This window comes from Myotis brandtii, unplaced genomic scaffold (assembly GCF_000412655.1).
Source record: "Myotis brandtii unplaced genomic scaffold, ASM41265v1 scaffold519, whole genome shotgun sequence".
Lineage (NCBI taxonomy): Eukaryota > Metazoa > Chordata > Mammalia > Chiroptera > Vespertilionidae > Myotis > Myotis brandtii.
The window spans coordinates 287,962-311,863 of NW_005369782.1; the positions used below are offsets into that span (position 1 = coordinate 287,962).

Consider the following 23,902-nt stretch of genomic DNA (forward strand, 5'->3'; position numbering starts at 1 on the left):
GACATATAGACTAGTCTTAGTAATATTTTAAGCAATAAAACAAAAATTTAAAAAAAAATGTGTTTATAAAATTTATAGTGACACAAAATCTGTACTCATTTATTCTTCCACTGAGCATATATCTATTCAATACCTACTATGTGCCAGGCACCATTCTAAGTTCTAAGGAAGGAGAGGAACACAAGAGAGGCAAGGTCTTATTGAGCTTATAGTCCAGTTTAGCAAAACAGGTGTGAACAAGGACAATTAAACACAAAGCCAATAGTCAGAAGTGCTATGCAGGAAATCCTTAGATCTGGAATGAGATGGGTGGGAAGGAATGAAATGATGAGATCCCAACTGTTGGGGATATAGTCCTTAATGAGGAGTTATGCCAAGTTCTGGAAGAAAATGTGCCTTTCTAAAGGCCACCTGCATGGCTATGCGTCTTTCTAAACAAGAGTGGGAAGCGCAAGTGTGAGTCCAGAGAAGGGGACTGGAAGGACTGACTGCCACCGAGGTTTGGTGGGGTAAGAGCAGCCAGATGCCACAGAGATGAGGACCTGAACAGCTCTGAGACTGCGATGGTGGCAGGGCCAGGCTGGAAGCAAAGAAAGAGGCCAGAGGGGCAACAGGTGGGTGCCAGGTGAGCACACCAAATTTTCTGAATTATCCCCATTTCTACTGCATCTTCATATTACTTTCAAATCATTAGTTAATTGATGGGAATACTATTTATTGAAGAAGGATCTGTTTAGTCTACAATATTAGGAAGTACAGATACTCTGAGAATCATCAATAAAAATGTAGATCAAGTAATTAAATAGGATTCACGTTACACAGACTTTCACACCATAGGCATTCACTGAAGTTTCTAGGGTAAATGCTTAAATAAACTTAAAACTTCTATAGTAAATAGAGGAATTGCCTTATCAATATCCTCCTCTTCGTCTTCCTCCTCCTCCTCTTCTGAAAAGTCAAGAAGTTTCTTGGCCAGCAGTGGATGCCACTGAAGACACTTCCGCTTTGGTCGTTTTCCAGCCCCTTCTCCTTCTGCTGAATGATCTTTATTTCTATTACTGCCTTTCATTACTGTGACCTGTGGAAAGGAAAGAAGGGAGAGAAACAGAAGTCAAAGTAAATTTGATTACAATTAGTTTATTTAGCTTCCTTAGCTTTAATTGGATTGTAGTTCTATTTATTTATTGATTGATTGATTGATTGATTGTGTTCTGTGTTGGATTATAGTTTTAATGACTAAAGTGCCCACCAGCTTAGGCATTTACTGAATTCAGTAAGAATTCTAAGTACATAAATCAAACATTCATTTTATTGTGCCAAACTGAGCTAATAAAATTTGCCTTTTATGAAATCTACTTTCTTGTTACTCTGTACCTTCAGAACTCAAAACCCAAATAAAGTGTTAGGATGATTACAAATTGCTGTCACCCATTCATATTTATTCAGGGCAGTGTTTCTCAAAGTTTCCCATCAGAGAAATGTGAAAAATGCTCCCAGGGGAGCAAAGGTGCTCACAAAAGGTCCTCTATACCTTCTCTATGGCTCCTATTATAATAATTTACATAAATTTTGTATTTTACACTATGATAAATCAGAGATTGAAATTATTATTAAATAAGATGAATACTTTGTAAGAATAAAATGTTTTGGATTTAAAATAAAACTTTCATAAATGACACCTTTTGTTGTTGTTGTTGTTAATCCTCACCCGAGGATATTTTTTTCTATTGATTTTCAAAGAGAGGGAAGAGAAAGAGAGAGAGAGAGAAGCACTGATGTGAGAGAGAGACATTGATTGCCTCTCACACGTGCCATGATCTGGGCTGAAGGTTGAACTTGCAACCAGGTACATGCCCTTGACGGAGAATGGGACCAGCAACTTTTTGGTGTGCAGGCCAGCGCTCCAACCACTGAGCAACACCGGCCAGGACTGACACACATTTGTCAAAAGCTAGTTATGTGCAGCCTCTAAGGACACAGTGCAGGAATACTGTAGTTCAGTCAGTGGGGTGAGTAGCCTCAGTACCCACTGCGACACACAAATTGCAAATCCCTTTGTGTGTCTGCATTACATACATGCTGCAATCAGTGACAAAGTTTCACTCCCTTGTTTTTTTCCTCCTTAATGGGTGATTTGCTGAAACAGCTAGGCAACAGTCAGGCCATGGATGTGAAAAAATCTTTTAGGAGCCCAAAATTCTACATTACTTTTCAATGACTAAAAAAAGTTTAATAAAAACTTTTTTTATTAACCCAATAAAAACAACACCTATATTGTAAAGGTGAAAATAGCATAAAATGAGGTTTACCTACATCATCATGTCCAGCCCCAAGTCCAGACAGAGGTAAGCTATACATGTTGAATTTCTTACATACTTTATCACAATGTTTGATGTTTCATTTTTCATTCATTCATTTGAAGTAACAATATACAAATTATGTTTTAAACATACTCATGAAAACATTCAAATATAAAGTTAAATGCCATCAATTTAAATGGTTCATGTTGACAATCACAAACACAAATGCAGTTGCTGAAAACACAGGATAGTGACCTTTTTTGGTCAGTGTAAGTTTGTCTTGGTCCAAATGCTTGAAAAGTAATATCAATAAACTTTTAAGGCCATGTTGCTAAAAATGGGGTCCACATATAGTTTCAAGATTAATCCAGTTCTCGTGCCTTCAAAACAATATGGCATAGGCAAATTTATCCTTCAAAACAATATGGCATAGGCAAATTTATCCTTCCTTAACTATTTCTGTATTTGGGGTCATGCTTAGGTCTTCAAATTAAAAATAATAATAATAATGATAATGTTCATTCTAGAACTTGTATGATTTCATCATTTAAAAAATGTAAATATTTGACCTGGAATTCATTCTGACAAAAGGAGTGAGGAAGAGAAATAGCTTCTTCTTTTTTTCTAAATAATAACTGTTCCAACACCATTTATTAAATAATTCAGGTTTCTCCCATTCCTGTGAAATGCCACTTTTATCCTATCCTAAATTGCCAGAGGTGTATGAGTCCACTTCTGAATTCTCTTCTGTATTATCAACACCACCACCCCTCTTACCTGTTTTGCCTATCCTATCCAATTTTAATATCCTTAAGGACTACATTATTCTGTCCCTTTTTAATATACAAATACAACAAATAAACATAGCCAGTAATATTTTTAAATTTCCTATATCATACTCTTTTCTCTAAGTCAGTATATCTTGATCATTCTCATTTGGGAATAACTACGTAATATTCCAAAATAAGAATGTATCACAATTTATCCAAATATTCCATTATTGGTGAACATTCAAATTATTTCTTGTGTTGCAATAAAAAAATCATTTATTAAAATATTTTTAAATATTCATTTTGATAATAATCCTCATTGATTTATTAAAAGCCATGTCAGTCAAGAAAAGGGGGGAGAGAAAACTATGTTCCTGTGGTTTTTTAAGCAAGAAATTTCTGTTGAATATCTGCAGCAATTACAAGATTTGTGTGGCTGCCTCAAGAGAACAAGAAGTTACTGAAAACTCTAAATGGAAATACTTATCTAGTTTGCTCTTAATAAAGGAACAAAGATTTCTTGTGAACTGATGATAGACCATTTAACAATTCCCATTTTATCTACAAATAAAACTTGGCACAGGCAACCCAATTTCCAAAAATACCAATGTTATATATAAAGAAAAGGAAATGGTTATTTTTGTGGCGTATTAATCACTTTAGAATGAACTGCTTGAGTGATAATTAAACCCATACTTGAAGGCCCAATATTTTATGAGAGAAAACTTTTTTTTTTAAGTAAAATTTACTTTTTAAAAACTTGTTGGTTTTAGAGAGAGCGAAAGGGAGAGAGAAACATCAATTTGTTGCTCTACTTATTTATGCATTTACTGGTTGGTTCCTGTATAAGCCCTAACCGAGGACTGAACCCGTAATCTTGGTGTATTAGGAGGACATTCAAGCCAACTGAGCTACCCAGTCAGGGCCACATAACACATTTTAAATCAATGGGAATCCATAAGTTGTTACCAACTAGCGAGGTCAAAGTGATTGATAATGCCTAGAGAAAAATATATCATTTAGCCTTAAGGATTTTGATTATGCTATTTCATTTATGTGTGAATGTGTTTAAGTATATGTGTCTTTCTGTCTGTATGGATAATTTCAATATTCAAACAGAAAATAGATATCAAGAATCAAATTAATGGATAGTGGATGTGGTTTTTGGGTTTAAAATAATTACATTAACCACTCCCACCCTTACCCCTACTGTTCTACTTCTTAGCATGCAGCTGACAGGCCACTATAGATACTATATATCTCTTTTAATACTCCCCAAATTAAACTGTCCTTTCCCAGAAATACGTTAGAAAGACTTTGTATTGCTAATGACACCACATTTTACCTTAAATAACAAAATTATTTGGATATTCCCTACCTCCAGCATAAGGCCTTTTTCTTGATGATCCAAGACTTTATTTATCTTCATGAGTTCAGAAGCATCCTGGCTCACCAGAACATCAAGATCAGTTAGTCATAAGGGTTGTCCTAAGCAACTATATGAACTTCCATGTTGAATGTTCACAATAATTCGCTATTCTTATACACTAGAATGGTTTCAAAATTAATCCCCATCTCTCACATTCTCCTGAATTCAGATATTATTCCCTGAATGGGGAAAAGAGGGTTGGAAGAGGCTGAAAATTGCATATCACTAATATGCAGGCCAAGGTGGCATGTGGTGTGTGAGAACCACATGGACTTTGGAAGAAATAAGGTTGATAAACCTAGCACAGTGCCTAGAACACAATAAGCATGGAATAAGTATTTCTAGCCTGAATGGAAGATGAATAAATAAGTTATTTGGAGAGAGTATACCTCAGACAAAATAGTCAAGGAAAGTATAACTGATCTAATGACAATGAAATATTTCAAACTACTAACAGTAAACTTTAATAATTTAGTTATCTAATTACATTTTAATTCCCTATGGATCTATCTTCAAAGTGTTAAAAGAAAGCAAAAGAGTGGGGAAAATGATGTTTCTGATTATCATTCAAATGTAATGAGAGAAGAATGCATGAAAAGACTAAGAAAAGGTGGGAAAGACAAGGGCAAAGAAGTCAGAATATTGAGACTTAACCTTATCACTCATCTTCTTTCAAAAATGAGGAAGAGGAAAATTGTTAATTTTTGATAGTAACAGAGAACTACCCTGGAATTATTTGACATTAAAACCCCCACAGATTGTAAAGTTTGGCTTCTTATTCTTGAACAAGAGCATATTAAGCAAACAATATATATGCAATAAATGAAGCAATTGACAGATTTTATTCAAAAGGGGTCATTGGTCCATTCTGTGCTGCAATTCTAGAATAACTAAAGTCAGGTTATTTAACTATCAGTGGACTCTACTTGAAAAAGTCCATATCAAATTATGTTGCTAAAACTGTCAAATGATGGAGGCTGAAGGCCCCTATCCAAAATATTGAATATTCATTTATCTTATAAAAACAAAGCAACCCATGTGTGCTCCCTCTCTGTGCCAGGATGAGCAATTAGATACTCACTGTACTGAATTAAATTTAAGTCAACTTAGTGATAAATTAGAAAAAATACAGCAAGCACATTCATGAAGACCTCTACTGACTTAATCTTCATGAGAAATTTCAAGAAGAAATATCAGAGAAGAAACAATACAAAGCAAGCACCTCATTTAACAAAAGAAAAAAATGGACACGGGAGTGTGGCAGGCCTCATTTAGAATTCTGCTTCTGCCATTAAATGCTTGTTGTAGAGTTATTAATCTTGCTGATCCTTCCTCATATATTAAAACTGAATAGCCACTCTCCTGTGAGAACACTTTTTATATAACACCAAGTACAGACACTCAAGGTTAGTAAATCCTCCCTTTACCCACAACTTTGTAGAGGGAGTATGGGTTTAACTGGCAGCATCTGATCCCTGAGCTCAGCCCAAAATGCTGTTCAGGAGATCACAGATGTCTCCCACGTAACAGTGGCCTCTAGTCTCATAAACTGAAAAAGAAAGATGGAAAGTTTCCTTCTCTCTAAGTGATTTTAGTCAGAAACAGTGCTTTGGCACAGTCATATATTTTGTGAATAAGATCCTCTTAGTCTTTCTATCATCTTGTCTTACAACTTAGGCAATCAGTACACTCAGTCTCTAAAACATTGTGTGAATTTAACTGTGTCACCGGAGTATTTTAGAGTTTAAACTGTTTCCTAAATGGCCAATAAAATTCCATTCAAATCATATGAATGAAAATTCAGATGCAATGAGACAGGTTAAGGTAGAACCACACATTCTAACCACAAGTAAGGCCTCTTCTGGGTCCAACTAAGACTACAAAGCTTCACAGCTTTCTCAGGTCTACAAAGAGGAAAAATAAAACAAAACAAAACAAAAAAACAGTACAAAGAAACAGTGACAAAGTGGTAGCCCTAGAACTTCCATGTAAATTAGACCGACCTACTTAAAATCTTCCAAGAGTCCTGCTGCTTTCAAGACACTCCTTGCTTTCAATCTTTCAGGGTGTCCTGCTGACACAGAGGCTGGCAAATACCCCAACTCTGAAGTCTTGCTCACCCTAAAATTCTCCCGTTCTCTGTCCAAGTTCTTCTCATCCTCCAAGGCTCGGATCCCATATCTCTTCCTCTCTAAAGCTTTCTGTGAAAATCTTAAGTAAAAATTTCTTGAACTTTGATTGTACTTGACGTGGTGACATGGTTAGCACTCACCATAGTGTTTTAGTTTTATGTATCCCTCTGTCCCCCAACAGACTGAAACTTCTAGAGGGGAGGTACCATGGTTTCTTCCCTTTCTGTCCCAGTGCTTAGTTAGCACTGACTCAGGTACATAGCAGTCCCTGAAAAAGGAACTTACTGGCTTTTAATTTCCTCATCTAACACTTTACTACACTTAACAACGTCCCAGAGTGACGTGTTATTTCTAATAATTTAAAAACACTACTAATAAACAGTTAATATTTATCAAAAACTAGCAGCTACATATTTAATATTCATTATCTCATTTATTCTCACAAGAGCACTCTGAGGCAGGTACTACTATGAGTCCCAGATGAAGAAGCTGAGGGTAACTTGCCTATAGTCACACAACAGCAGAGTAGAAGCCAGAACCCGGGAGCCTAACTCAAGAGGCCAAATGCTTGCCAAGGACAAGGAGCTCTAATGGAAAGCCTCCCATCTGTTGACTCTCCAGGCATCTCCCATGGACAGAGCTCATGGGCCATGGAAATACCTCTAGAGAGCACGGTGGGGGCTGGAAAGTGAACACTTTCAGGGCACAGGAGAAAAGCTAGTGCACATCTCTGATGACTTCAAGTGACAAACTAGATTAACTCTAAACTCTTTGAAGGCAAAAGCCCTACAAGTGCTAATCATTATTTATTGTAATTCTAATGAAAATTCTAAATTGTAGAAAGATTAAATGAAAAATACCTAATTCAATAAAGTAATACTCTCGTTTTAGAAGCAATTCAGCCACTCTATTCATGCACCCAGTGTCTTTAAATGGGCTCTTTATTGAAAAGCAGTGGCTCTTCAAGTTGCAACTTTAACTCTGTCAAGATGTTATCTATATGCTCTTCATGAATACTAATAAGGCACCCACTATTCAAAGAAGGGCTTAGCTGTGCTGGCAGTTCCGGTCCCTGTGCCCTTACCTCATGAAGGAACATATATTTTATGATCTCCAATACTTACACTCCCTGATATTTAGTCTTGGGGGAGCTTAACTTGGTTCTCAAAAAATGCCTGCTGTCTTAGAGTGCTGTCTTAGACTACAGCCACTTTGAAAGAGATATGGCACCAAAAGAGGTGGCTTAGGAAGGAAAAAGCTATTTACAAAGGGAATTCAGTAACAGGCTGGACATGTTTCCCACCAGACCAGACCACAACTCCCCACTCCACCCTGCAAAAGGCCAAGTTTCTGTTTTCCTGTAATTTTATGGTGATCTTTACATTCTTAATCAGAAAGTCACCGCATTCCTATTTTTCAACAGGCCTAGCGTTACACGTTTCCCCCTCTTTTAGTTTCTAAATTAAGAAGGGTTTTGATGCACTTACTACATGGTGAGGATATAATGATCACAATGACAAGAATCTGAAGCACAAGGATACAAGGCCATGGGAGTCTCTTTCTCACTTTCTCTCACTGCAGTGGAACCTATACTTATTGGTGACCTGGTAAGCGATGCACTGTGGGTGTTAAATGTCCAGCCTACCTCCCATTCAACTCACCTCCCGCCACTGCTCTCCTGTCAGGCTGTTTTCTGCCGTTAGCCACACCTGCTCTGTGCTGCCGCACTCTTTCCTCTGCTCTCTCAGACCTGCACACTGTGGGTCTCATTTTCTAGGCAAGCCTCTCTGAACTCCCATTTCTAAAAATCTGTCTGTATTTGCCCCAGCTCTGTGTCTTTCCCTCCTGAGCACCTTTTCTGACCACCCACATTTAATAGCTGTGCCATAGTTTTTGATTATTGGATTGTATGATAATTATCATTTTTATGTACAATATATCCATAATAATTTCATGTGAATTCCTCCTGCAGAGACTCTTGAGGGTAATGAATGTGCCAGGTGCTTTTTTCTGATCTGTCAGAGCACATCACTGTGCTAGGTGCTGCTCACATATGTGAGGAAGTGAATATAGGAACAATAGTTTGATTTCTTATTATATATTTTTATGTTGTTTTGCTAGAAGGCAGACCAAATATAATGCTTGAAAAGAAAACATGCAGAGAAGGAAAAGTAAGAACCTAGGAAGGACTGTTCAGAAGGGGAGGGGAGAGAGAACAGAAACAGGCAAAATGACAAGGCGATGGAATAAATATAATGAAATCTAAGTCACCTCCACACAACAGCTGTCAGTACTAGTCTAAAAAGATGTTCCAGTAGCTTTATTCCTTTTTCTGGTTATTTGTCAATAAATCTCATTATTCTCTCCAAATAGGATATCACCGTACCACCTTCAGCTCCCTAGCTCTTTTTTCCTTTCATAATTGGTCTGCTAACAAACCCCAACTCTGAACTCAACCAATCATTTTTCTTCTCTAGGTCTATCTCCAGCACTACAAAGTTTCCAATCTCAGGTTGGCTTCAGTGCTAGTTGGAAATAAACCAATGAACAAAATAGGCCTAGAGACACGCAGTCCCACAGTGCCTATGATAAATTCTCAATACCTACTGACGATGATGAGTGAGGATAATAGTAATTTTTATTAAAACAAATAATTATCTATTTATATATATAAATGCCTAAGTGACCATTCAACCTTTCAACTGGTTGCTATGACGCACACTGACCACGGGGGGCAGATGCTTAACGCAGGAGCTGGCCCCTAGTGGTCAGTGCACTCCCACAGCAGGAGCGATGCTCAGCTGACGGAGGCGTACCAGACACCAGGCTCATGGCTGGTGAGCGCAGTTGTGGCAGCGCGAGCCTCCCTGTGGACACTCCCCCTGTGCGCCCCTCCTCCATCCAGACCAGGACCAGGATCAGGACCGGCATCAGGACTGACTAGGCATGAGCCTGTGGCTGCTTCTCAGTCATGGGCATGCCAGTATCGCCCTAGGACGGGTGCACAGAGACCACAGCAGAGCGGCAGTGAGCCTACCGAGTGGCAGTGACAGCAGGCGCAGCAGGGCGAGATGAGCAGGACTGGCATGGCGCCCATCCGGGGCTCAGGCTCCTCCTCAGCCACCTGCTGCTTCGCGCACTACTACATCCCTCGGGGAATGTTGAACTGCTGGTTTCAGCCAGATCCCCACAGGCCATGCCAACGTACCCCATCAGTACATGAAGCCGTGCACCAAGCCTCTAGTATAATAAATAATTTTATGTAAATTTCAGATATATATAAAATGCCTCTATGTATAATGCAGATAAACATATATAACATATTGCCCTAACCGGTTTGGCTCAGTGGATAGAGCATCCGCCTGCGACTGAAGGGTCCCAGGTTTGATTCCAGTCAAGGACATATACCTTGGTTGCAGACACATCCCCAGGAGGGGGTGTGCAGGAGGCAGCTGATCAATGTTTCTCTCTCATCGATGTTTCTAACTATCCTATCCCTCTCCCTTCCTCTTTATAAAAAGATCAATAAAATATATTTTAAAAAACATATATAACATATAATACATAGTTTCCTATGTGCCAGAAGCTAAGAGCTTTATATTCCTTAATTCTCTCAATTCACAAGACTAAGATGTAAGATACTATTGTTATCTCCTTTTTACAGATGAGAACACTGAGGCACAGAAAACATACACTTTGCCTCTTTTATTTTATAAATTAACAAAGTTTTTATTATATGCATTTGTTGCAAAGGTAGTTTGACATAATTATCACATTGGAAAGAAATCAAAGCATAAAAAGGAAGACAAGCTCATGGAGTCTCCTCACTTAAAGTCACTGCAGTTGAAAATGTATTCACTGATCACCTGATGACTATGCATTATGTTTGTCAATTATATAATGTCCAAGGTCACTCTGCTAGCACAGAATTGGTGGAGCCAGTATTTGAATTCAAGAGGTCTGACTTCAGAGTATGGTTCTGAACCATTATAAAATGTTGCCTGCTAATAATAAAATGTATTGGTCTCTTACCCTTGAGACAGTATGGGAGGACCTGGAGAGTATTATGCTAAGTGAAATAATCCAGTCAGAGAAAGATAAGTATCACATGATCTCAGTCATATGTGGAATCTAATGAACAAAATAAACTGATGGACAAAATAAACTGAGGTCCAGAGACATAGAAACAAGCAACAGACTGACAAATCTCAGAGGGAAGCTGGGAGGGAAGGGGGAGGTAAGAGGAAGAGATTAATCAAATAATTTATATGCATATATGCATAACCCATGGACACAGACAATAGTGCAGTGAAGGCCTGGGGAGGGGGCGAGAGTAGGGTGGAGGGGATGGGGGGGGCAGACATCTATAATATTTTCAACAATAAAGATTTCTTTTTCTTAAAGAAAGTCTGCTACATGCTAAATACTTTACATTAATTAATTTATTTAATCCTGAATACAACTCTTAGAGAAAAGCACTACCATGTCACATTTTAAAATGAAGCAACTGAGAATGACAAAGCTTTAGCAACATGCCCAAGGCCACTCTGCCAACATGTGGAGGAGCCAGGGTTCAAACCTAGGTCTTCTGTTCCTAGAGTTCAAGCTTCCAATGACTTCTCCACACTGTCCTTCCCACCACAATCCCAGTTACTTTGGCAAATGCCTCTGCCTCCTGATTAATAGGAGTCTTCAAAATACCCCTATTAGCGGACATTCCCAAAGCCCCATCTTGCCTACCAATTTCAAAACTTGTTTCTTCTTCCATCTTCTCTCAGAAGCAAAGATTCAAAGTCAAGTCCTTTCACTCCCAATCCGTGCGTTCTATCTCATTTCTTGCTCCTCTGGGCTTAGTCCTTCGGTTGCTTTCTTTGATAGACTATTGCTAAACTGTCAACAGTTCCTTCTAGTTAATACCTTCTCCTGCGGTCTACACAGGATCTCAAATCTAAAGCCTTCTCCGAATTCTCCTCCTCCTTTAGGTGATCCTCTTTTTGTTTTGTTTTGTATAAACTGGCCCCACCCTTCAAGCCAGGAGACTGCCTAACTTCAAACCACACAGCTAACAGCCAAAGGCTGGCCTGCCCGGTACTAACATGGTTCATGGTTCATAGGCTCCCCCTTGTACCTCGTATACTCACTTGGTTCCTAAACTTCTTGGTTCCAAACCTCAGGATTAATTTTCTAGAAAGCACTCACAATTCATCCCAACAACGCCACAGGCTCTGGCTTCTTACCTCACTATGAGTCATGCTTACATCTTTGACTTCTAGCCTCTCAGGGAAAATACCTTGTCTGGATCTGGCCTCTGCCTCCACCATATTCCTGGGGAGAACGTCAGGAAATGGATATTCCTTCCTGGAACAGAGAGAAATGCTGGGCCCCTCAGACTCTTGTTCAAGCCTGCTTTGTTCCCATGGCCCTCAGGCTAATAGCTCTGCCTAGTCTTGCATATAGACATGCCAATCATTAGAGGAATTCTGTTTGCCTCTAGAGTTTTTACAAAAACAATCCCTTACAAGAAAGTGCCTCCCTTGAGGAGATAAGGGAAGTATGTATTGTTTATCAAAGGTTTGCAGGAATCCAACAGGACTCACATCAACTAGCACTATCTTCCTTGGCACCCAGATGTCTGTGGTTGTCAACTGACCCTTCCATTTTCCTTCCCTTGACAAAAAAGAATCTCAACTCTGTACTTTCTTAAGATGAATTTGAAGATTAGGTCTCTCATCTTCTCAGTTGGCAACTTCTCTATCAATAAACCTTTCTTTACTCCAAACTTTGACATTTCAAAGCGTTGGGCACACGGACTTTGGACTGGTAGCATTGCCTTCACATAAACATCTGGAAAGCATACATATATCTCTTCTACTTTCTCACTGTAAATTCAAATTATTGCAACTAGTTTCTTGCCCTGATATCTACCCTGTCACCAAGTTCTGTCCCTTCTACCTCTTACATATGGTCCACTCCTCTTCACATGGCGCAGCTGTCTGATCATCTTCCCTACAGCTGTGCTGACTTCAATTCTCCACACTACAATATCTGTTCATGACCTTGTCTGCATGACTTCCTTAACAGTCCTACAATGGGCTCAGGAAAAAAATCCAAAGTTCTTCCTTCATGTAACACACAAGACTCTTCCTGACTTGGTCCTTGTTTATGTTTTTGTTAATCCTTGCCCAAGGATATTTTTCCCATTGATTTTTAGGGAGAGTGGAAGAGAGAGGGAAAGACAGAGAGAAACGTCAATGAGAGAGAAACACATCGATTGGTAGCCTCCTGCATGATCCCTAATCAGGGCCCAGGCCATGGAGGAGCTGCAACCAAGGTGCGTGCCCTTGACCGGAATCAAACCCGGGACCCTTTGGTCCGCAGGCTGACATTATCCACTGAGCCAAACTAGCTAGGGCTGGTTCCTGTTTATTTTTACAGCTCCAGTTTCTATGCTCTGTTCTCACTCTTAAAGCTCTACCCACACTGAGCCACATACCATCCCCTGGAACTTGCCTCATAGCATCTGCACTACTGGCTCCTCACAGTGAACTCTCACCCCTGTTTCAGGGCTTAGGTTAAAACTCATCTCAGGCTCAAGCGTCTGTTGGTCCTTTCTAGTCTGAGAAAGGTGCTTCCTGTGTCCCCACGGCACCCTATATTCAATAGCCTACAATGAAACATCCCATTTCCTTCTTTCTATCCCACTTGACTGTGACAGAGAACAAGGGCTGTGGAATTTCACCATGGTATCTCCTGGGCCAGACATAGAGCCAGGCATGTTGTGGGCAAACACTTGCTCAATAGATGAGCTCCATGTCTTCCCTGATGTTTATTCCTATTACCTTTATTCCTTCTCCACATTTACCACTGCTTCTTTTCTATTCCACCCCACCTGTGCCCTGCTCTTCAGTTCTCTCCTGCTCCTATGACCCTCCATCTCAGAAATTCCTAGCACCCACTCAATAGCTAACTCAAACTACCAAACCAAACATCTGGCAATTTTACTTCTTAGAAATAGTTTCTATGCAGCAGATGGTAAAATGACTCCTAACAAATAATTCTGACCTCACAAGAGAAATAATTATCCATCCCCTTTTCTCCTGCACCCATCACTGAACACTGATTACTTCACTTTCTATATACCAGTTTACACAAAGCCCTTTAAATTTTAGGGGAGATCACACACATTTTTTAATATATTTTTATTGATTTCAGAGAGGAAAGGGAGAGGGAGATAGAAACATCAATGATGAGAAAGAATCATTGATCAGCTGCCTCCTGCATGCCCCCCACCAGGGATCAAGCCTGCAACATAAAAGGGTACGGTCTTTTTTTTTTTTAGTTTTATTCATTTCAAACGGGCCGAATCCGGCCAGCGGGCCGTAGTTTGCCCATGGCTGGGCTAGGGCCACACACATTTTTTTTAAAAGTAAATCTACTAAGCTTCATCTAAAATAGACCAAGTTTAAAAGAATCATATTTTCATTTATATGATTTAGGCTTATATGATGTTATTTAAGAACCATCAATCTATATCTCCTTTTGGAATCTCTTTTTTCCTACGCTACTATTCTTTAATTTAAAAAAAGGAAATAATTTAAGTTACAGTTAAATTTAGTTCACTTGAAGCAAAATCTCTAAGTCTTATTGGTTGAAAAACAAAAATCTTTATTTTTTCCCAAAGAATCAATATTTCTCATTTTAGTAGTTATAGTATTTATTGAAGTAACTTATCCTAGCTTCTTTAATGCCTAATGCTTTACAATGTGGTACACTTGAAATGAGTTAACTCATAATTTCTAGATTACATAGTATATGAAGGTAGGATGTTATCTTTATAGTCCCAAATGCCTAGAATGCTGCCTTGAATATACTACGTATTTTAATAAATAGTACTTGAAAATACATGAAATTAATGATTTTATATATCAAACTGCATCTTTGCCAAGGAAATTAATTAGAATGCCTAACAAGCTATGATACAGTTATATTTTCTAACTAGAGTTAAGCAAAACGTCATTTGTTTCATACTTGCTTCATACCCGGTGACATTTTTTCTTAAATATAGTCCCATTTTCTGATTTAACACACATGGTACCAAAGTGGTTATTTGCAGATCCAGAGTCAGAACAGCGCCCTGTTTAGATCCTTAACCCTTCCTTGTGTTTTCCTTTTAGGTGTTTGGGCTGAACGTGCTTTAGCCACAGTGCCAAGCACTGACAGCTTGTTTTATTTACTAAGTGTATTAAATTTATGACATTTGTTTTAAAAAGTTCCTCATGTCATTGAATTAACAAAACAAAAAAAAGTTCCTATTTATGTATTTGCTTGCCCTTTTTCCTTTTTAAAAAACTACCAAATAGAGAACATAAGTAGTTAAATGCTTTAGTATGACCCTAATTCAATCCTCCTTCTTCTCCATGCACAGTATGAAAATAGACATTACCCACTAGATACATGTTTACTGAGGCATCTGGGAGTATTTTTTTACAGCCTGATTTACATAAATCTGCTCCCTCTATCTTCTAGCATCCTATTTAAATAAAAAGGTTAAGGTAATGCTGTATAATATAAAGAAAACAAAAGCCCCTCTATAAAGAATTATAAACCATATAAACCTCGCCTGGAAAATCACTTAAGAAGCTCTTTCGTATCATAAAAGCACAGTGTTCATTGATTTTAGGGAGAAAGAATCATCCAAGTGCAGTGTACTGAGTTCAATCCAGGAATTTTCAAATTTGGTATTATTTTTCCCCTAAGAAAGATTCTTTTTTAGTTTTAAGTGTTTATCGATTTCAGAGAGAGTAAAGAAAAGACAGAAAGAAACATCAATGAGAGAGAAACATTGATCAGCTGTCTCCTGCACACCCTCAACTGATGATCCAGCCTGCAACCTAGGCATGTGCGATGAGTAGGAATCAAACCAGTGACCTCCTGGTGCCCCCTGAGTAAGATTCTTAACTCTACTAAGGCCATTTCTCATTAACTCAGTTCCTTTCTACCTGGAATCTCCACAGTATTTTGCAGTGAGCAACTATAGCCAGTCATTCCATACCTACACCGTGGCATTTCATAAAGGAGGCATGGGGAAGGGAGTACTCTCACACACACAGTGATTTGTCACAGCCACAAGGGTTAGTGGGCAAAATACATAATCACTATCAGGAGCTACAGTGCCATCTATATGCCCACACTATGTATTTATTCTTTGGCGTTCTTTTTCACAATGGAAGTTATTTTGATGACATATCTAAGAAATTGTTTTACTTTTTATAATAAAGCACTTTATAATATACACTTCGTTAGTAAGTTCTAAACATATTTTCTAATAAGAAAAAATCAGTAGTGCTATTAAAACTCCCTGGAGTTCCTTAATTGCTACTTCCCAATTATGTACCATTTTATAACTTATAAAGCCTTTATTGCAGACATTGATTTACTTAATATTACACAACCCTTGAAGTGGATATAAGTATGTCCATTTTACAGCTGAAGGAGGGAAGTCTCAGAGACATTCACTTAATCTTTCCAAAGCCATTAAGAGGCAAACCAGGGACACAGACTAAAGGCTTTGGACATTAATCTCAAAAAACTTTCTTCCATCTAACTATCACTGACTTTAGTTTATAATCAATATATTTATTTTGGAAGGGAAAGTAATTCCATTTTACAATCCTTTTTAGCATTTAATTAGTCTCCAAGCCTTTCTTCATTTAATTAGTCTCTCAGCATTTACTTAGCCAGAGGATTCCAAATTTCCATTTATATTTCAAAACAGCCCTTCCTATGGTTTTAGCCATAGTAAATACATTGGGAGAGGGAGGTAGTCATGGAACAAGCAAGCATATGTATCTGTGACTCAGTGTACTTTTCTTCCCTTTGCACCCTGTAAATGTTGCCATCACAGCTCCTGAAGTGCTCTCAGAAGCTCTTGTGACTGACAGCCCACGAGTGCTGTGTCTTTCAAAACAAGCATGCTTTATTTAAGGAAAGCACAAGCATCTCCATCTAATTATTCTGAGAGGCAGGGTAGGACAAGCATGATTTCTCTACTAAACTCAGCACTCTGCATTGAACACAATAGGCAGGTTACAATTTAACGGATATCACGAAAGCTTGTCACTTCCATATGCAACACAACATGTAAGGGAAGCGCACTGACAAATCTGCCATATAACCCCAGAGTAACACACAATTTCTTTCCTGTGTTTATTGCAAATATTTTTTTTTTAGTTTAAGCAATACTCCAAACATATTTTAGACAAAAAGAGGTCCTTCTATATGCACAAGTATTTACTGGATTTAAAAATATGTAATAACACACAGAATAAAAGTAAGTTTGGGTGAGAATTTGAAAAGAACCAACTGGTGTGAATAAAGTATGCTTGATCAGCCTGATTTTAGAGAAACAAGTCACAATTTTAATAACAAATGTCAGACACATTATTTATATCTCATTATGGCATTTCTCAGACTGGAAGGTAAGGCTCATTGAGTCTTGCTGAGCTCTCTCAGCTGTCTGGCTTTGATAACTACCAAATCTGTAATTGAGAGGTGGGCAAATTCCTCCTACAGCTCTTATATAGCTCCTCTACAAAGGCCTCCTGATCCCAAATCTACCTTTTGAAGACTGATTAATGGACTAGCATGAAGACAGATGACACATATAAAAGATGAGATGTACCAATAAAGGACCTGTTGGTGAAATAAGATCTATATAATAGTAAAACAATTTGGGAACCTGACAGCATGTAATAGAGTGCAGCAACTGTGCTCCAAACCATTCGGGAGTAGACAGTATATAATAAGACGACATTCTTGGCACCAGGATACTTGGCAATTACAAAAGCCACTGGAAAATTCAGATAATTCTCTTTATTCACTTTAATGGACCCAATTTGTCCCATCAACCCTTTAACTAATGGCTAAACCTAAACATATCACTGAGGACACAGCCAGGAATGAACTCCAGGTTCCAGGAATTTCCTGTCACTGCCAACTTTGCCATAACTACAAACTTTGCCAACTGTGACCTGGCTTCTCTTGTTCTGGCATCAGCAAAAATAAATTTTTGAAAAGATCCTGAAAAGAAGTACCCAGATCTTTGCTATGTTGTGACTTAAGACTGGGGTAGGGTCTGCAACTCTCCACAGGATGAGGTAGCTGGAAAAAAGTTAGGTGGCTGGCCTGTCCTGAAATCTCAGGCTTGACTTAAGAAGAATTGGCTGGGACTTTATGGGACAGTAACCCTTAAGGAGAACTGGAATTTTGTTGGCATTCACCAAGAAACTGGTCAAAGATGATCTGAGACAGGTATAAAGTCTAGTAACATTTTTATGCTTCTCACACTCGTTTTCCTCCTGCTTGTGGAGTTTTTGCATGGAGAGAAGCAGGGAACTATGGAACCAATACCAGTGCCAGATTGAGAGTAAGGATGCCCAGCACCTAGTCCTGATTTTCATCTCAGCAAAAGAGGAAAATTCAAAACCAGGCCTGTTCAAGGACAAAATTAGCAATTTATGAAGCAGGAAAACTGTGGAAGGTCTTCAAGTATCAGAAGGTTGGTCCAGATGACCTTGAAGGCCCATTATTACCATTCTCCACTTTGATTTTATTTCAGTATCTCCAGCTGGGACCAGGCTGTGCTGTAGAGCACCCCCTCTCCTGTATGTCAGCCTCCATTCCCCTCTCTCACTTCTTACAAGGAAGATAAAGATAAAAGTCAGCTTTCACAGCCTCTCATACAACCTTTACACTAACTATAATTTCTTACCTATATGGGTGGGTCTTTAAATAATTCTAACAGCTGTTTTATTTTGTTTTTTCCCACATTGTTTTTCTCAGAGTTTATGCAAACCCTCTTCTACTATTAACTAACACTGGATTCTAAAATTGGGTACATTTTGAATTTTGTGTAACTTCATTAAGTTGTTTTTTAATTACTAACATTTTAAACATGTTCCATGTATTTTTTCAATAGTAAGATTACATAGCTTTCCCAATATTTAAATAAGACTTCCCAATGTCTTTACAGGGAGTATATGGGAAAACATTTTTTTTTCCTTAAAAAAAAAAGTCAATTCCTAATAGCTTCAAATAAAGACCATGGAGGCCCCTAGTAATTTTTTACTTTATAAATAATTCAACGTGTGATTTATTATGGAGACGTTAAATTTTCAGAGACTAGGAGATTCAGGTCACTAACAGGTTGGTTAGGACTGAACCACCTTAGCTGTACTTTTACATTAAAAATCATATGAGTTACATCTGGAGCAAAACTGCCTATGACATTGGGAAATTTGTAGCTCTGACAAGTAATAAAGGTGGCAAAATCTGGGCCTTTAAATCCTGGGGCCCTTCACATCAATTCAAACCATTCATGTGCCAAGAGGGGAACCAGCTGGAACAGGAGAAGGGCTTCATAATGAAAAATTAATGGGGAATTCCAAGTACCCGGATACATGAAAAGTAGAAAAAGGGGTCTGTCCTTGACAACTGAAACATGCTAAATTATTAATTGTGTCAAGTCCAGGCAATTGCTGTCAGTCCAGGCAATTGCTGTCACTACTCTTTCAACACCTATCTCCCAGACAGTTTAAAAACTTTTTTTAATGTATTAGAATTCCAGTCATAACATATCCATTTGAGTATGTTATACCTAATATTGAGGATTTATAAAGTAAAATAGGATGCTATGTAATGAAAACAATAATAAACACTTTCTTTTCAAATACTTATTTTCCACTTAGGAAGCTACATTTTATTATAAATAAGGGAAGGTTTGTAGTTTTAAACTGAAAACCAAAAATAGAATTTTCATGGATAACAAAGCACAGAGAATAGTGAAAATAGAATAGTATGATTTTTATCTTTTTCTTTCTGGACTTAATCATTCTCCAAGGGCACTATTATAACTATCATCATCAATTCACTTAATCCTTAAAACCGCTCTGTGAAGAAGGAATTATAATCACCCACCTTTTACAGAAAAGGAAACTGAGGCACAGAGAGGAACAGAGAGGAACCTGCCCAGGGTAACACAGCTAGGACACTAGCCCATTGGACACCAGGATCTGGACTCAAGTGGTCCAGTTGCCATGCTCCACTGCTGTTCAATACCTCTTTGACCACGTGCAGGTGGTTCTAGAAGCATTTGAGGAAACAGTAAATTCTGCAATTGCAACACTTAAAAAAATTGGATTAAACTGAAAAGGGTCCCATTAAGTCTGCTGATGACCAAGGGTCTCAGAGTTAAAATACATGATTACTTTTGTCAGCTTTAACCTGTGATTTTCTTGTTCAAGTAACATGTACCTGTACTGCTAAAGTGATTCATATAGTCTAACTTCACTTTAATTAGCATTATGAGCTTGAAGTACAATGAAATGATTTCCTTACCCTGGTAGTTTATAAGGGCCATGTTATTAAACATCCTTGAGTTTATTTAATGTTTTTTTAAAAAGAGTGGTTTTTTTGTTGTTGTTAACCCTCACCCAAGGATATTTTCCCATTGATTTGTAGAGAGAGTGGAAGGGAGGGGGAGAGACACAGAGAGAGAAACATTGATGTGAGAGACACACACCAATTGGTTGCCTCCCGTACATGCCTGGACCAGGGCCGGGGATCAAGTCTGCAACCGAGGTACGTGCTCTTGACCAGAATCGAACCCAGGGTCCTTCAGTCCATGGGCTGACGCTCCACTGAGCCAAACCGGCCCGATACATGAACAGTAGAGCCATTTAATGGTTTCTATGTAACAAGTAAACATTAGACAGAATCCAGATTAATACTTTCTTGGGTAATCCCCCCCCTTTGATTGATTAATGATTTCATAAGTAAGACCTGCTTTATTTAATATCACTCAAATATCCTGGAGTCTATGTTATATTAACTTTCAAAAATTCTGAGATTCACCCAGGCAGTGTGGCTCAGTGGGTGAGCATCAGCCCATGAATCAGGCAGTCATGGTTTGATTCCCAGTCAGGGCACATGCCCAGGTTGTGGGCTCGATCCTCAGTAGGGGTGTGCAGGAGGTGACCAATCGATGTTTCTCTCTTTCTCTCTTTCCGCCTTTCCCTTCCTCTCTGAAATCAATAAAAATGTATTTTTTTTTAAAAAAAATCTGAGATTCATCTAAAAGGTATCACTGCTACGAAACAACTATATGGAACCATAAATCCTAATTTCTTCTTTATTACTGCAAATCTCACACACTGGGTAGGGTAAAGCAAGTGTGTTGGGCAGAAGGAGGAGGTGCAAGAGTTATAACTACTTCATTCATACATATAACAGGATCTACGCCACTACCACTAGAGCTAGCTTTTGTAATTCTGTAGTTATTGTTCCCAAGGCCTTGTTAGGATGCTCCCAAAACACATTGCAGTCAGAAATTACTGGCCTAACACCAAAAAAAGATGGAATTCTTCTGAACATATTAAAAAGGCGGGGAAAGTATGAAAAGTTATTCTTATATTAAAATTGGACTCTACCACTGCTAAAATGGAGAAAGGAAAACAATCGATTTCTTGTGGTTATTTCTAGATTTTGGACTCTATGAGATATAAATTTTGGTTCACTAAAAAATTCCAATGTTAGAATTGAAAGGGACCTTACAAATCAGTGTACAACACCATCAATTTAAAGATATAAAAGACTAAGCCCACAAGAAGTTAAGTTTAAAACTAAATAATCGTTTCCTCTGAGTTTGTAAAAAAAAAGTTTGGGTCCCTTTTGAGCTAATTATTATTGTTGTTTTTGTTGTTATTAGATGGTTTGTTTTTTAACTAAATTATAAACCTGAGATTGCTTTGAAGTTGTATTATCATTAAGACAAATGGGTAAACTGGTATTTTTAAAATTAAAATTTTCCAGATTTATTTACAGTAAGATAACAGAACGAACTCTTGGTTTCTTTGCCACTTTCAGGTTCTGAAATGAACTGGATCAATATAGGAAAAGTTTTAAATGGTAATTTTCTTTTATTCTAATGAGAAAACTCACTGCAGGATAGAGTAGACAACAAATTATCTATTTTTACGGCAATTTATAATTTTCCAGGTTTCTTGCTATATGAAAGAATAAAATATCTCAAAAAAATGTACATACCAACAAAAAACCTTATGGCCACAAAATGTAGGAGAGCAAAAACCTGCATTGTTTTAAATGAAAATCAATAAAGACAAAAATCAGGAAAGTGGAATGAAAGAGTCTGTGGTAATTGGGACTTTTGCCCCAAACACAGCGTTAGTCAAAATGCTCTAGGACACAGGGAGAATTCATGTAAGACATTCCTTACCACAGAGTCAGAGAAGTGGAAATCTGGGTCCATTACTCATGCAGGATAACCTGCATTACCCTCGTACAGATGCATCACTGGCAAGAGCTGATGAAGAAAAATGAAGGCTGAGAAAGAAAGCGAACGGTGTATCCTTCACATGTAATTTTCAGCAAATTTTAATGAGTTCAATCTTTGATAAGTTTTGCTCCCTTTTCTTCCTTCAATTTCACTTAGAAAATATCATCTTGTTTAAGTTGTTCAAGTATAACTTTGCAACTAGCCTAATATGGCCCCAAATTACCACCTTCCAACATTCCTTAAGGAAGCACCTGATTAAATACCATCTGGTTAAGCAGATCAAGGCAGCTTTAGGCTGATTCCAAGAACAAGAACCTTACCAACTTGACAAATCAGTGTCTTTACTCTGTCAAATGCTGTCTCCTGTCAGAAGGGTTTTCTATTTCTTAAAACTTGCTTTTCCATGCTGGCAGCCTCCTGTTGGTCGCGATAAGGTCCCGGCTCCTAAAGCTTATACATTCTTATTTTCCATCCTCCAGGTTCTCTGCAGATTACACCATTAACCTCTGCTACTGATCTGGCAGGAAATAATCTGAAAGCCATTCAAAAATTACAACTGCATTTCTACGAGAGCCAAATTTACTTTCTAAAATACCTAATTCATTTGCCTATATTTTAAAACAACTTTAGCCTTTGTGACAGCATGGATGTACCTGGAGAGTATTATGCTAAGTGAAATAAGTCAGTCAGAGAAGAAAAGTACCATATGATTTCACTCATATGTGGAATTTAATGAACAAATTGAACTATCAAGCAAAATGGAGACAGACTCATAGATAGAGAGGAGGCAGACAGATCTAGTGTACGTGTGTGTGTGTGGGGGGGGGGGTCTGGCTGAGCAAAAATGAAAAAAACAAAAGAGAACTCATGGACACGGACAACAGTGTGGTGACTGCAGAGAGGGTGGGTGGAGGTGGAAGAGGGCATAGAGGGGATAAATGGTGATGGAAAAAATAAAATAAAATAAAAAAATTTTTAAAAAGACTATCACTACTATGGTGCTGCCTTACTTTTCGCCTTTGTCCACAGTCAGAAAAAAAGATGAAAGGCAGGAAGCGGTCTAACTATCAACAAGAAGTTCTCCTTTGAAGACAGATAACAAAATACCACAGTTAAAAGTATGTTTGTAATCACAAAGTTACTATTCTTGAACAAATTCCAAATACAGTTATGTGTCTTTGATCTTAGAAGAGCATTTTTCTCACTGTTCATAGCTGACATCAATGGTTCAGTTAGGCACCCACTCCCAACTATGGGAAAAATGTTCCCTGAAATTCAATCATGTGAGTTATTAGCTTTTAGTTGTCAGCCTAGAAGTGGCTGCTTATGCTCCGCACTGCTGCTGCCTGGGATATTTCTGTCTGCTATGACAATATGAGAACTTGTCCTATAACAGCATCCATGTGACCACCTGGCAGACGTTTCAATTCCTTCTGTGTGGTGTCAGACAGTCCCAGGGAAATATTCAGCATCTCCCCAGGTGGGGACTATTAGCTCAGCAAAACATACTGCAACTATGAGAAAAATTTTGAGCACCTTAAACCTAAACAGAGTTTAAGTTTCATATTTGAAAACAAAATCTATTCTCAAGCTTTCACATTTTATAATACATCAAAAAAGTCTAATGATAATATGTAGCTTCAATAATGAAATAAGCCTATTTTAAAACAATAAAAATATCCCTAATGTCTTCATAGTCGATTTTAAACAATTAGGAAAGATAAATACATTATTATATCATTTATTCAAAAATACTTTCTTCAACAGCTATTGTTGTGAATCTTGTAATCAAGATAGAAACAAGAGTTAACTGACATGGTACAATTATGGGGAAAGCTCTTATCTTCGACTAGAGGCACAGTGAACCAAATTCATGCACTGGTGGGGTCTGGCCAGCCCACCCTGATCGGGGCTGATCG

At 38.1% G+C, this 23,902-nt stretch overlaps 1 protein-coding gene across 8 annotated transcripts in view; it reads right to left on the reverse strand.

The window, feature by feature from the left end:
* BBX (bobby sox homolog (Drosophila)) overlaps positions 1-23,902 on the reverse strand; it is a 293,824-nt gene that overhangs the window by 107,731 nt on the left and 162,191 nt on the right. For 2 of the 8 annotated variants that reach the window (XM_014548656.1, XM_014548657.1), the window contains 2 exons: positions 21,924-22,010; positions 908-1,078 (listed from right to left, as the gene is read on the reverse strand). In XM_014548656.1, the coding sequence (XP_014404142.1) occupies positions 908-1,078; positions 21,924-21,956 (204 nt within the window). In that variant the 5' untranslated portion in view covers positions 21,957-22,010. Of the gene's footprint in view, positions 1-907; positions 1,079-4,448; positions 4,511-21,923; positions 22,011-22,303; positions 22,324-23,902 lie in introns of those variants that run through there. The other 6 variants (XM_014548655.1, XM_014548654.1, XM_014548659.1 and 3 more) reach the window with 4 other exon arrangements.